General features: G+C 45.8%; 1 protein-coding gene and 1 long non-coding RNA gene across 2 annotated transcripts; one reads left to right on the top strand and one right to left on the bottom strand.

The window, feature by feature from the left end:
* The first annotated feature begins 50 nt into the window (after positions 1–50).
* Positions 51–5,305, top strand: LOC111841773 (protein FAM177A1-like). The gene is made up of 5 exons (XM_023807760.2): positions 51–209; positions 949–1,137; positions 1,228–1,294; positions 3,641–3,738; positions 3,844–5,305. Exons 1-5 carry the CDS (start codon positions 141–143, stop codon positions 4,024–4,026), a joined length of 606 nt encoding a protein of 201 aa, XP_023663528.1. The 5' UTR covers positions 51–140; the 3' UTR covers positions 4,027–5,305.
* A 61-nt stretch (positions 5,306–5,366) lies between these two features.
* LOC140581021 (uncharacterized) lies at positions 5,367–9,179 on the bottom strand. Its single transcript, XR_011984115.1, has 3 exons — positions 9,098–9,179; positions 7,766–7,850; positions 5,367–6,093 (listed from the first exon to the last, which is right to left on the bottom strand). It is a non-coding gene; the product is annotated as an uncharacterized lncRNA (long non-coding RNA).
* Positions 9,180–14,843: the final 5,664 nt, after the last annotated feature.

Here is a 14,843-nt window from a genome sequence, read left to right as displayed (position 1 = left end):
CTTATTAAAATGAATTGTGTAAAGAGTTAAAACTCCTGGGCGGGGCTCGGCGTGACGTCACTTCCGCATCCGCATGTGGTCCGCGCTGAGGCACAGAGTGGCAACACTGACAATACGCCGTAGAGTACGAGCAAGCGGAGATGGCGGAGTTGTCTCTTTATCTTGCCAACGTTAACGTGTCCCTGGGCCAGACCATGGAGGCTGAGAAGGTAGTAATTTCCCAGCATTTTATAATCACGAAAATAGATTTATAGAGGTGCGGGTGTATTGATAACGGTAGGCAGGCTGCGGTTTTGCTGGTAAATGCGACTGCCGTTACAGGAAACTAGGTTGTCAGCTGACCGTATGGGCAGTGAAACAGGAATGTACCGAGTATTTACAGTGTTAATCGGATCAGTGGGTATTTATTAGTTGCATTGCTTAATCACTGAAAGGTCACCATTGATTGAACAACAGGCAGTATAACCGTTATGCAGAGTTTTACGTTTATAGGTTTGTGCTTTATGCAAGCTTACATGAGGCTTTCAATTATATATTTCTTAATAATTTTATCTGTACGTATTACATCAAAAATGGTTGTCGTGGAAATTCTTTTAAAATTATGATCGGGTTTTAAGTCTGCTTCTCATTGATCTTACAGTATCCACAGTCACTTAAAGATGTGGGTAATCCAGCTATTTACAGTACTGTAATATTAAGTATATGACTATTTGTCATAATGGTTTTTATTAAACAGTGCGTGGAAAATGAAATATATTGTAAGACAAAACGTGTTAATGACCCAGTAACTGAGCTCTCATTAAACAGTTAGCTTTCAATCCATGTTGTCACTCCCCACAGCACCTATTGTTATGGACATGATAGAAAGTGTGTCTGAAACAAGGAGGCTGCTGTTGTGGCTAGCCTGTCAGTCCCATTCAGCAAAGTCTTCCTGTTGTTCCCTGACAGAGCCCAGGCCCTGCGAAGGACTTTGAGCGTGTGGAGCTTGGCGAGATGGGGAAAGGGGCACAGCAGAAGCAGAAGGTCCCACGGCGGATCATCCACTTTGCAAGCGGGGAGACCATGGAGGAGTACAGCACAGATGAAGAGGAGGATGAGGAGCAGGTGAAAAAGGAGCTGCCACCACCAGTGGAGCCTGTGAGTTGCCAGGGGGGGCTGGTGGTAAAATATAAAAGACACACACACACTCCTTCTGTCACTCGTTATAATCGCTCATTTGCCTTACAGTCCAAGCTGACATGGGGTCCATACTTCTGGTTCTACATGTGGAGAGTTGCTACGTCCACACTCTCGGGTGAGTTGTGGAGAGGCTGCTAACTGGGCCAAGTGACCAGCTTTATAATGTGATTGAAATTATAAAAAAAGAGTTAGAAGAGTTAGACAGTCTACAGTTTTGCACCTTCCCTGCTCCCAGCATACCTGAACTAAAAAAATCTAATAATCTTGAATACTGAATACAGTCAAACCTCCGATTGCGAGTAACTTGGTTTGCAAGTGGTTTGCAAGACGAGCAAAACTTTTAAATACATTTTAACTTGATAAACGAGTGAGGTCTTGTAATACGTGTATTATATGCTTTGTCTGCCTAGTGTCACGTAATCGCAACTGAGCCGATTGTTCTTCTCTCTCTCGCTGCGGGATTGTGGGTAATCCTTTCCCATGCTCGGTCTCAGTCGGCGTGCCTCACTCATATAGTCAAAATTTAGTAGACAAGCACCACCCGAATAAGGGCGTAGCAGTGCAAGCGATGAATCTGTTTAACGACAATGCAATGTCCACATTTCCGAGAAATCGAAAAGGAGGCAAAAGTGGCTGTCATTGGATAGGTTCCTTGTTAAAGTCGCACAAAAAGAAAAAGATTCCAGTGAGCCAACAGATAGCAGTGATTTCGTTAGTTGTAGCAGGGCTAGACATAAGGATTTAGGAGGGCACAGCCACTTTGGCCTTGGCTATTCATATTTTTTCTAGGGCACAAGGCCATTAAGCCTGGGCACAAGGCCAAAATCTGGAAATTTCATAGGACACCTCGGGCCTTGTGGAGGAATTTTATTTCCATAAAGGATGCACTTTTTTATTTTCAAAAAAGCAGAAACTTCCCAAAAAGGAATTGGGTCAATACTGAGTCACTAATTACCAATTACTGTAATTACCAAGTTTAGACAACCTACGCAATACGACCTTCGATTTGAGACAGAATATATATATTTATAGATATATATAGCTTTATTTCAAAAAAACAAAATCCAACAATAAAGGAGCCATCAATATTTTTGTATTTGTTTGCTCAGAACACCCGTATTCTTTTAGTGTACATGACAATTGACTTGACGTTCGTTTTTTGCACACTGCACGCTACCAGTCCTATATCCTCCCAGCAGAGCTTGGTACTTCTCTGAGTCAAATCTGCTCTGCCTCGGCAAATGTTTTTTTACAACACCATCTGACACTTACCTGAACGAAGTAGATAATTTGCAACATTTTGCGGCAGTAGCCGCGAGTTCAGCTTGCTTTCTTTTACGTTCTCAATCTTTGCGAGGCATGGTGACAGCATAAGCAGCAGACGACAACTACACGATGATTACCGAATAGGACACCTATCTGTTATTCGGAAACCGTCGGATGGCTTTTCCAATCAAAAAACGTAACCCCCGATGATGCACCATTGTCATTGCTGTGGCTCCATAGTAGGCTGGACGATACATACCGTACCAGCCAATCATGCGACGAACATGTACATGATCGTATTAGTCCAGAATTCATTGCGGTTCATTCAGTAGTTGGGAATTACGAGATGTGCGGGTCGACCTCGTTTCTCGTATCGAAGGTTGGGTTCGGGTTCAGTACAGATGCATCGATTGTTGACGAGGTAAAGTGGACCGTGTCGTGCGCAAGTCTTTTGTGTAATGAACGTTACTTTCGGTAAAAAGGGGGCATACGACCAGACTAACATTAAAGGCAGGCCAATCTTGGCCGTAAGGTACTTCAATTTTGACGAGGCGTGCGGCCAATTTTGAAAGGCACGACGGCCATTGGCCGCGGTGCCGCGGCTTATGTCTAGCCCTGTTGTAGTGAAAGTCGTCCTACAAAATAACCCTCCTCTTCTCCTCTCTCTCATCTCCCTCACACCATCCACGATTATTTTCAGGTAAAGTGCAGGTTAATTTGTTTTATGTATTTTTACTTTATATTTTGTATTAATAATTTTTTAATGAATATTTTTGGGTTGTGGAACGAATCATCTGAGTTTCCATTATTTCTAATGGGAAAATTCACTTTGATATGCGAGTGCTTTGGATTACAAGCACGTTCCCGGAACGAATTATGCTCCCGATCTGAGGTTTTACCGTACCTGGTACAGGTGTGCTGGGAGTTGGAACTCGGGAGGGAGCAAAAATGTGGATTGCCTGGAGGTCCCCGAGGGCTGGGTTGAGAAACACCGTTTAAGATGACATTCTGGAAGGAGCGAGTCTTGCAAGTTTCCATGCTCTCTCCCACTGGGAACTCAGAAAGGCTGCCCAGATGGTTTAGTCACAGTGGTTAGTTAAATCAGGAAGTGTGACGGACATGACTGAAAATCAGTGTTCCGTAACTATGATGTTTCAAGTTTCCTAACATAGCCGGGTTTTCTCTGGGTGTCCAGCGTGTGACTACCTTGGAGAAAGGATGGCCTCGCTCTTTGGCATCACCTCACCCAAGTACCAGTACGCCATCGACGAGTACTACAGGATGAAGAAGGAGGTACGCCAGTCCCAATGGATCTGCATGAGAGGGCCTTTCGAAGCTCATGACAGGAGCATGCTGGAATGTGCTGACTCGGCTCTTTGCTTTTGACTGTCACCACAGGAGGAAGAGGAAGAGGAGGAGAACCGTATGTCAGAGGAGGCCGAGCGCAGATTCGACGAGCAGCAGCAACAAGGAGGCCAGGAGGCCGCAACAGAGCAGCCAGGAGGCTCAGCCTCCTTTCTCAATGTCACCTTTGAGCTGGAGGCGGAGCCCCACACTATCCCCGCCCCTATTTCCACCTAAACCACGCCCCCACTCATTATCTGCCTACTCGTTAAACAGACACCCCTCCTGAGCTTAGCAAAATCACGTCTTTCGTATCCCCCACTCAGATTTTGATGCATGTGCCTTTGCTTGTTGGTGACAACAAGTTTGTTCCAACTCTCTGCAAAAAAAAGTGTTTTTAATGTCAGTCGTTGGCAGATGCGATGTTCCTTTCCTTGTCTGCGTGTGTGTGAGTTAAACCGACCCTAAATGAACTTTATCCTTGAGTAAACATAACTCAAGCTCCAACAACCTTTGTGCTGTGACTCGGACAGGTTAAGGCAACACACTGGTGCTGACATTTAACCAGGTTATCTACCACTGTACACCTTAATCTCACTTAAGTGCTTGAGCATTTATTTGCATGTGATGTGATTCATTGGACGTTTTCTTCAGGAACGTTTCACATACTTTATGGAATTCAACTAGAATCAGTAGAATACTTTATTCCCCCAATATGACTAAGCACTACAGCACCGCCATTCTGTGCGTGCCGTGAGAATTAATTTAGTGAATTTTTTTGTGTTGACATCCTATCATTCCAGGCACAAAGGTGTCATTAACGGTGAATGTTACAAGCTGGCTGACTGACACAGGTAAAACTGAGTATATATGCATTTTTTTATGAGAAAAAAAATGACAGGTTTTTGCATTTTGATGTTGGCACTGATTCTGTTCTGATTTCAACGCGGCTCTGTATTTGGGAGAGTTCTGCCCGTTCGATGCAATCTGAACTTTTCATTGCAATGTTCACTAAGTCCGCTAACTTGGCCGTGTCGGCTTGGTGCCAGACTGCTCTCGCGTCTCTTCCTTGGAACCTGCGCGTGATCTCGGCAGCTGCTGCCGCCCAGAGGCGTAGCTCATCTCTTCCACTGGAGAGGCTGCTGTGCCCTAGGCCGGTAAATAAGCTTCTAGGTTACAGGCATGTTGTCAGGTGGAACGTCTCACATTAACCTTTTCAGATTGCTGACTTATTAGCCAAGGGAAATTTTGGGGGGGGGGGGTCTCATGAAAGTCTCTGGTCATCCCAGCACTGCAGGTGTTACCTGCTTTCAGGACTCAGAGTGGCAGAAAAGCCCCAAAGCATGTTTGCACTTACTGCTTAATTATAATAATACGAAATGTGAACTCACTTCATTTGTTAAAACACTTTATAATTTATTTTTGAGGAAGTACAAACTGTGTGTGTACAATTCTGTTTTTTTATGTATATAATACAGCTTAATAAAACTTTTAATAGTGATAATTTGAAAATCCATCTCTGCATTTTTGACATTTCATTCTTATGCTGGAAGTTTTCCTTTTATATTTGGGAATGTGACCTTTGTTTGTTTATTTGTTTTGTTTGGACTTTTTGGCAGCTGCCCTGATCTGTGCAGTCAGGTACTACCGGTACTATAAACAAGGGTGTGAATTGATACATGGCTATTGCTCAGCTGGGAATTTGGAAATTCCCTGACATTACTCCCTGCTTCATGCCAAAGGTCATAGCTGTTTCATAAAGGAATTTTACTTTGATAAGTCAATGCACCTGCTTACTCATTTTTAATTCTTTCACCCTTTGTCACCTGAGCTGTTTTGTAACTGTATTTCCTTGGTGTTCATGAAGGTTACTGATTTGGGTATTTTTGCAAAGCCCCTCATTCTACAGCTGGTTAAGGAAACGTCATGACGGTGACTTGAGGTCAGGGAGTGAAGACGTCGTCAGGCTCTGCTGATGGACAAACACCTGCTTTGAATGCAGGCCTTACAGTTGGACGGCCTGCCCTCCCGCTCCTGTAAGAACAGCAGCGTGGCACAAAGGCGCTCTTCACTGGAATGGAGACACGCTTGCGGTGCGGGACACCGGGAGGTCTGTGCAGCTCCGGGTCTGTGCAGGACCAGCCAGCTTTGTCCTGCCTTTCAGAGGCGAACAGACTGGCATTCATTTTCAGGAAAGATGCCGTCTCGATCCTATGGGTCGTATGCGTGGCAGGTCAGATGTTAAGAGGGTGTGGTCAGTCACCGGGTTGGTTCACAACGGGTCACGGTCGCCATTGCACTGGACTAGATAATTAGTCAAAGTAAACTTTTTTTAACATTCAACAAACCGTACTTCAGAAGAACATGGCCAGTAGAGGTTAACTAAGCAATGTCAAGTGCTTTAATTATCCATTCTCTTGAATTAATGAATATGTTCATAGGCTTACAGCTGGCTGAACACATCATCCAACCGTGAGATTTCAGTAATTGCTCATCCAGCCAGGAGGATTAGGGTCCATAACAGAGCATGCCAAAATGTCACAATTCCATTTTTACTCAGTGTGTCAAGGATGTGCGGATCGAAGATCAACTTTGAAATATTGATGTCAGTGTTTCATTTTGAGAATTGTTCCTAACGTTAAAATCATTTTTTTAATCCAGCAATTGAATGTGAATTGATACATGGCTATTGCTCAGCTGGGAATTTGGAAATTCCCTGACATTACTCCCTGCTTCATGCCAAAGGTCATAGCTGTTTCATAAAGGAATTTTACTTTGATAAGTCAATATTATTATACGGAATATTATTGTGCGGACGACCTCCCCCACTCAAAAAATTCAACAGTACCGGCAAATTCATTAGGACTATTTGTTTAGTTGATTGAGTTATTATTATTTGCCATTGAATAGAAAAGAAAATGAGTGATATTGCCCATCTATACTGAATGTGTGTTTCATTAAATGCAGACCTAGGCCTATCATAACTAATGGTCCTTAACTTCACCGACTGTGATGCCACATGTGATGATGGATCCCACAACCAGCAGCTGAAGCATTCAAGTGCCCAGAAACGCATTTCTGCATTGAAATGATTGGTTCAGAATAGGCCTATCAGCTGAGTGTCTCATGCGGCCTGGATTTCTAGTTGGAATTAAGACTCCATTGCAGATTTTACAGACTCTGGATTTACCAAACTACTTTAAATCAGACAAGTTATATGTCAAAGCAAGAAATCCTGCTTCATGAAACAGGCCCCTGATCTTCACCATTGTTTTGGTCTCTCTGGAATCGGCTGATTCACCCGCACGTCGGGAAGCGGTTATTACAGAGCCGCCGTATGTGACGAACACTCCGGGAAAGTTTCTGTGTATTGTTTAGGGAACAAAATGGGTTCTGTGTCCCGCACAAGTGAGATGACACGGAGGGGAACAGGGCGGTCTTTTCCCACACAGCGGGGACGCACATGGCTTCCGGGGGGGGCGCTGTAGGCAGACTAAGGCTGCAGAGCCTGAGGTCAGCGGGCCGTGCGACCATGTGAAAGGGCAATGCTCAGTCTGCTGCATGTTTTAGGAATCAATTTAATCAATTTTATTTTCAAAATAGTCTACAATATAAAGGTTTAATGTCCACAGTCGTATTTGTATTTTTTTTTATATGGCGACTGCATTTTTTATGATCAATCTCTCTTTACATAAAGACGATTAATGAAATTGTTATAAGAGAAGGGAAATGAAAATTAAAGCCTATTCATACTAGCCCTGCAGAACAAACACTACTTTAGCATGGAAAGACTGCTGTATTTGTATAGTTGAGTTGTGCAGTAATATACCTTATGTTAAGGTTCATTCATTTTCCATTAACGCTTACACATGATGGGGAGCCCTGAACACACTCACAAAGGACTGTTACAGCTAAAACTCGTAAACTGCAAGTAACCCACGTACACACGGGAAACATGCAAACTCCGTATACTCACAATTCTGGCGGATGTAAGTCGCGTTACATCTTCCCTCCACTAGGTGGCATCAGTTCTGCATGAGAAGCGGGTAAACTGACAAAACCTGTCAAAGATAAACGACAGGGCACACAAGGGGAAATCCAGTTTGTTATTGTACAAAGTTATGCAGACACCGTGTCTGCTTCTCAGAGTGTGTATGAGCCGGAGGGGCGGTGACAAGGGGTTATTTTCTGAGTCAAAGGAGCAAGCTCATTTGCAAAAATTGTACTTAACCTGACTTCAACGTATGTCATTGATTGGTGAATCACAGAATGATCACCACAAGTATGGAAGAAAAGCAGACAGGAAGAGCTGCACTAATTATAGTTTGCTTGCTGCATGGATTTACTTTAGCAACATTGTAAATAAACATGTTCAATAAAAAAAAGTAGTGTAACAGAAGTGTCAAAGAATAATTTTAAAACCATAAATATTTCACACGTAAATCACCTTCATGATAAAAAAGATCCTTGGTTTTTTTGGTTGCAAGTAGCCATGGCAACAGTAATATGCACAGAAGCATTAGGTAACCCCTAACGCCGTTCTAATTTCAGGTTAAAAGCCCTACCATAAACCATTTCCCACTGCAGAAAAATGGGGCAGCAACATTGTGTTTTTTTCTGGGAGAAAAACACCCACAGCACCTGTATTTAGCCTGAGACGGCTAGTGAAAATAGCTGGTCGCCTGCCGCCACTGCAGCCGGTTCCTGATTTAGCTGGACTGCAGGGGAATTCCCGCACATGTCCGGCCCTGTTGCCAGCCCCAGAAGTGCGTCCTTACTGAGGCGCTCTGCCAAACAAGAACTCTCCCAGTGGCGGGGGAGGGGCAGGGAGGGGTGACATCTCATAGGTTTGCTGAGGAATGTGCCGCACGTCTCCGTTGTGCAGAGTCATCCCGTGACAGCTTGTCGACTCTTTCTGCAGGGCCGGCGAGCGAACCCAAGGCAGCATGCACCTTAGAGAGCCCACCGGAGATGGACAGAACATGCCAAGGCTGGGGGAGGGGGGGGGGGGGGACGACACTCACCCACAACAGAATGGCCTGAAGCGAAACAACAGACTTCACAGAAAGGCTCAATAATGAACACTGAGCAAACATTATTATATAGCATTCACATGAATGAGCTCCCCCCACCCTACCGGTGAGTGGTGGGCGTGAAAGCCACCGTTCACTGACCCGCTGGGGTCCGCCAGCGCCATAAGTGACAGGCCTAGTGGTGCATGCAGCCAGGTGTGCGCTTTCTGTGAGGCAGCCAGCTCTCCGTGTAAACGTGGGGTTCGCCTTTCTCTCGCGTGAATTCCATTGCTCACCGAGCTTGCAGAGCTGGAGCAGCTGGTGGTTTGAGGTGGATTATGGGAATTCCCCGCTGGATCGCTTCTGCTTTATACCGTCTGCTTTGCCTTTCTGCTAAGATAGGATCCTGAATTTAATTCCCAAAAAAGAGCTGTGCATGTATGAGTTTGTGTGTGTGTGTGTGTGTGTGTGTGTGTGTGTGTGAGCATAGATCACATTTGTAGACCAAAATGTCCCCAAAGTGTGGTATAACCTGAAACTTCCTTACTTTTGGCGACATTTTTCAGGTCCCCATTTGGATAATCTCAATTTCATCAAAGTCTGTGAATGCAATCGCAAAAGTAATAATGCCAAAAGTCTTGTACCAAATACCCCCACAATGATATTAAAACCTCTTGTGTGAACATTTTTTCGGTCTTCACAAAGGGAAACTCAATTTAATAAAAATCTGTGGATGCAATCAAAATACTTAAAATGTCAAAAGTCTTGCTTTTTATTTGGTTACTTATGGTTACAGCTGGGTAGGGGTTAAGGTTATTATTGTTGAGATTATGGTTATGCTGATAGAAATGAACGGACAGTCTCCACAATGATATCGATACCTAATCTATGTGTTTGCCACGTGTGTGTGTGTGTGTGTGTGTGTGTGTATTCTAAATGAACAACATGCAATTCCTCTGCATTAATGAAACAAGCCGGTAGCAAAACATCAGTAGACTTGTTGAAATGTTCCCGTTCTCCCAATAGCTGTTGCAATGGCTACGCTAACAGAGCAAGGCAGAGGTGCCCTTGACCCCACAGGGGCTGAGTGTGTCTTCTCCGGTACTTAGCACCGTTCAGAGCCCCATCTCCCTGCAGTCACCCCCACCCAGACTATCCAGCCAGCCAAACCCTTATTCACCAGCAGCCTGGTTACCAACCCAGAGAAACTATTCTATTGTGCCAAAATAAAAAATAAATACACCACAAAACTGAAATGTAAAAGCGGCAGGTAACAGGGGCCCCAAGCTCATTATCTTATCAGTGGGCACCTTGTGTTTGGCTTGGTCTGTTGTCTGAAATGCATTGAACTTATAACACCTGTTCTTGAAAAGCATTACAGCCCAGGGATTATATCTGCAGCATTTCAACATTTATTCTGTTTGATACTTTGTACTGCTTTCCGAACGGTGCAGCCTGTTGAATTTGCGGCCTGGGACCAGCTGGTGGTTTGGGGGGGGGGGGGTGTTTGGAAATCCCCGTACGCCCAGTTCCTCTTCACACCCTTTCCTTCCTCTTCCTCTCGGCCAGGGGTCTAAAACCCAAATCCTGCAGAGGCAGAACTTCTCGGCAGCGGTGCCTGGTCAGGGGGGGGGCAGTTAACGTGGTACGCTGCAGATAGGTAAATCCGAAGCGAGAGACACATCCTTCCGTATTTGGCTGACTTGGGAAACAGAAGCGTTTCGTGTCTGGTGCCACTTTCATTGAGTTCTTTGGCAGCTGCCTCCACATTTCATGCACAGTTCTATCCATCTTTTTTTTTTTTCTCGGAGCAGTGCAAACTGGGTAACTTTCTCAGTGGTCCAACAGCAGAGCCCCACATGGCGCTCAGACCCTTGAGGTCACGTGTCGTCACCCATGGCGGCACCTGCTTCCCCAGGTGCAGAGAGTCACTGCTCTGCTAAATCATTCTTACCTAATCGGGTGGGGTCACCTTCCACAGTTGTGCAATGTACTGTTTTTATTTCGTTGCCAAGCCTTCACTTGACAAGTAAATAATCGGGGATTAAAGTTTTGCCCCACACATACGGCTGCGTGCTTTACTGGTTCAGCTCGGATTGTACTGCTACCCAACAGGCTGCACCTGTAGGCTTACGGCCGCTGTTCTGCACTCAAAGCACCTCCTCTATTCAGCCTAGAGATCCTTCCTGTATTTTTAATCAAAATGCTGTTGTCAAGGATACATAAGCAACAAACCTCTCTCCCAGAAGCTAAGCTCTCACCCTGCTCTTATGCAAACTGCTACAGAAAAGATTTCAATAGGGATATAGAGGCTTATTTTATTTTTTTTCTGAGCGAGACATTGTACACCACTGTGCAAAAGAGCAGCGCCTCGTTTTACTGTAAAATTTTTTACGCCGGGCCTCGGAAAGTCCCGGCCGTGCACCCTGACCCCCCCACCATTAAGCGGTTGCTGATTGGCCGACGCCAGCCGGGGCTCTGATCTGGCTGCGCGGTCCAGATCGGGGTCGGTAATGCAGCAAAAGCCAAGTGTGACTCCTCCAGCGGCCGTGCCTGAGGCTGGGGCATGGCGTGTGTTCATGCAGAAGGTGATGTTTATCTTCACACTCCATCAGTCTGTTGCCAGGGTTTAGATGGGAGGACTGTTAAAAGCGCACGGTTTTGTGGTGGCTCATATTTTTGAGTCAGATGTTTGCCAGTGCAATCAGAATCACATGAAATTCATCATCTGTGCGGTGCAGAAGTGCTGCTCTTCTTGGACTTTCAACCTCGAGAGGCATGCACTCACCTGTTCAATCTGGAATTCCCTCGTTTTTCAGGTCCTACCAGAAACAGGAAGAGCTACACCAACCTGCATTGGACCACGAGGTGTTGCATTTCCCTGTGTGCTCTTACAGATTGCATATTTTTATTTATTTTAATAAAGCTGCTTTCAAACATGCACTTTCACCATTACTTTTTCTAGCCATTACCCAGAGGGGCTGTGTGCGTGAGCACCAATATCCGAGTCAGTCGCACATTAAACAGACTTTACTCTGCTGGCTCCCTAGTAGAAAGTCTGGGTAATTTCCCATTTACCCCCATGTGTGAATGGAACAGGGAGAATTCTCGGAAATTCTTTGCAAGTAAGTGTGTACGCTGATGATGTTTTTGTCACATGACTGGAGGAAAAACAGAAGAATACAAATGCCTTGTCACGCTGTTGCTGGGCACAGACCCTAAAGGCTGCAGCTTTCTCTCCCTGCTGGCATCTTCGTGCAAGTAGCACAGCTGCTTTTTACTCTTTTTTTTTTGCCTATATATTGCTTTCCATTCTTTCGCCGAAATTGCAGTTACGTCTAAATACTTTTGGAATCAATGTCTCAAACATGCTGTAAACTGACCATTGATTTCCACAGAGCACTTTTGCATCAAGTCCTGGCTCTTGCATTCTCTACCCAAGCGCCAGCCCTCGTCTAAACCAACCTGAGTATTTCTAGTAGTTCTGAACGTGTCTGACATGGACAACCTCTGGCTGTGTGCCGCATGTGTGAATGGGCAACTCCGGAAAACGTCTACACCCAATTCTCCAGTCATTGTCCAGAGTTTATGTGTGAAGATGGCTTAATTTAACTCCTACAATAATTATGACAGATGACTTTGGGGTCAATATGACCCCAGGGTAGGTATATTTCTTTTTGAATTCATTGCAGCAGTGCTGTAACCGCACAGCTCTGGGACCTTTGCATTAGCGTGTATGAAGCATGCATATCCTTCCTGTGTACAAGTGTCCTCCCACATTCCAAAAACACGCAAGCAGGCACACTGACATCCTTGTGTGTGTGTGCTCCACGAAGAGCTCTACAGCAAATTCTAGACTGACTGGGATTCTCCAAAGGAAGTGGCATGATTAAAGGCCTTTTCCGTTTTTATTTTTTTGTTCTGCTGACCAGTCACACGTCGGTTCTGGTACAGTATGCAGTCCTTAGTAGTCCCTGAAAGCACTTGTTCTGACGTGACTGCCACACGCACAAGACAAGTGCGTCATGCTGCATTTTCTTTTTAGTCTCCTGCCTTATCTGTCCTGCAAACAGTGAAGCATGAACACAGAGGGTTGGGAACATACCATTCTGACCCCGCCCATTGTTCCCAGCCTGTACCAGAACATCGAGACCTCGGCCTGCACCCCTTGAGCGCCCCGCCCAGCCCTCCCCCACGGCTCACCCGGCTTCCCTGACTCTCAATGGGCTGGTTGCCTGCCAGTGAGCCCTCATGAACAGCCATGTGACGTGTAGATCGAGCAGAAATGTGCACCTCCTCATGGAGGCTTTGGGGGGGGGGGGGGGGGGCGGGGAGGAAGTAAATTCAGCAGCAGACATTTAACATTCCCCTCCAACTGTGAAAGACCTTACAGTGCCCCTTATCCGAGCTGGAGTCTGGAATTTCCCCTTCATCCTTCAAAAACAGAACGGAATCTAAAGGAACAGAATACAAACCAGAATGCGAATGGCTGACTGTTTTTAGCCCCAAGGCAGTGAATGTCCATTCTCTCTGCACTCTGACAAACGTACACACTGTGGGGATATTCTGCGTGTTTCTCTCAGCGTCTGGCTGCGTGCGAGCTGCGCAATCATGCCGTGCTAACACATAATAACCACTAAAATAAAGGTCCTTTCCGCCAGTCCCTCTCTCTCGCCCCTGTAGACGCATTCTCAGCCAGTGTGTTTTGAAATCCAGAAGCACGCATTGTCTCCTGGGCTGGGTTTGGGTGTAGTGAAGTGGGGGGGGGTAGTGGAGGAGGGGGCATCCTTTGTTGTTGTTGTGAGGTGTCTCGTCTCTCTTTGATAAGCGGCACCCAAGGGAAGGTGAAAAAAAGTCACCCCCCACCACTCGTCTGAGCCTGGAAATTCCCCGGGCGTTTACTTAAGACCCTGTTTGTCCATCCCTGGGTACAGCTCATCACGGCAAAACCTCCTGACTCAAGGGCGACACAGCATGTCTCACAGTCCAGCCCCTCTTTTGTGTACCCAAGCTGCAAGTGACACAGGTCACAGGACAGAGAGCCACATGATACCGTCCCCCGCGCTCCCCACAGCTCCCAGCTGTGAAGGTACAGCCTTTACAGGGAATCCACACTACACAACACACATCTGACCTCTTGGATACTATTTCAGCGGAAGACCAGTCTCCTCCCACCCCAGGAGATAAACACAGGTCAATTTGTGCGTCTTGGCATCCGGGCATGACCATGACCCCGGGATCTGAGTTGCCAGAGGGAATTTGATATGGGGAATCTATTCCCAGTAGAGGGAGGGACATAACTGGTTTACAGGAGTGTGGTTAGGGCGGCAGGTGAGATAGGTGGCCGCGGAATGAAGCTATGTACAAGACTGGCTCATAAGGCAGCTCAGAGTACCCTTTGTATCATGGGGTGTTTGTGTTCAAGAGCGCAAAGACCGTACTTGTGCAAGAGCGGTCTTGCTAACTTGTCTTCCAAGAACGAACTTGGGGTTCAATGAATCATAGGATTCTTCTCGTTTGGGGAGGATGCAACTGATGCATCCTTGATATTTGAGGCAGGGCAAGAACAACATTCGGGGATTTTTACCATCCTCTGTACTTCTATTTCTGAGTATTAGAACTGATCTTCGCAAAGGAAGATGACGCAAAACGGGTACATGAGAACACAATTATGGACAAGCGTGCATATTGAGAAACAGCCTGGGTTCCCATCTGTACCATAAAGGCGGTCTTCTTGCCTCTGTGGCCTGAACTTCTCTGTTTGTTTGGTTACAATGCTACACCCCACTGCCTTTGTAATACATTTTTCTCTGGAATCCTTTCATTGGTGTCTTCTGTGCCCCACGCGGTGACTTCCTCAGCGCGTCCTGCTCAGGGCTAAAACCTAGGTTACTCATTTGGCCACATGTGAACCTGCTCTTGACCAGCGCAACTCTGAAGAATACTTCACGTAATAGTAACTACCTGTACTTGGAGAGTAGCCATTCGTGCCAAAGAAATGACTGAGACACATTTCCTTCTCACTGAAGGAAAATAATTCTC

The sequence above is a fragment of the Paramormyrops kingsleyae genome, chromosome 19 (assembly GCF_048594095.1).
Source record: "Paramormyrops kingsleyae isolate MSU_618 chromosome 19, PKINGS_0.4, whole genome shotgun sequence".
Lineage (NCBI taxonomy): Eukaryota > Metazoa > Chordata > Actinopteri > Osteoglossiformes > Mormyridae > Paramormyrops > Paramormyrops kingsleyae.
The sequence above is the reverse complement of the archived record's forward strand: the minus strand, read 5'-3'. Positions and strand labels throughout refer to the sequence as shown.

What these genes read in the sequence shown, in the direction of transcription:
- LOC111841773 (XM_023807760.2), top strand. Translation starts at nt 141, where the DNA reads ATGGCGGAGTTGTCTCTTTATCTTGCCAACGTTAACGTGTCCCTGGGC. An exon ending in TGCCACCACCAGTGGAGCCT is followed by an intron (nt 1,138 to 1,227) that starts GTGAGTTGCCAG and finishes TTTGCCTTACAG; the next exon opens with TCCAAGCTGACATGGGGTCC. An exon ending in TGCTACGTCCACACTCTCGG is followed by an intron (nt 1,295 to 3,640) that starts GTGAGTTGTGGA and finishes CTGGGTGTCCAG; the next exon opens with CGTGTGACTACCTTGGAGAA.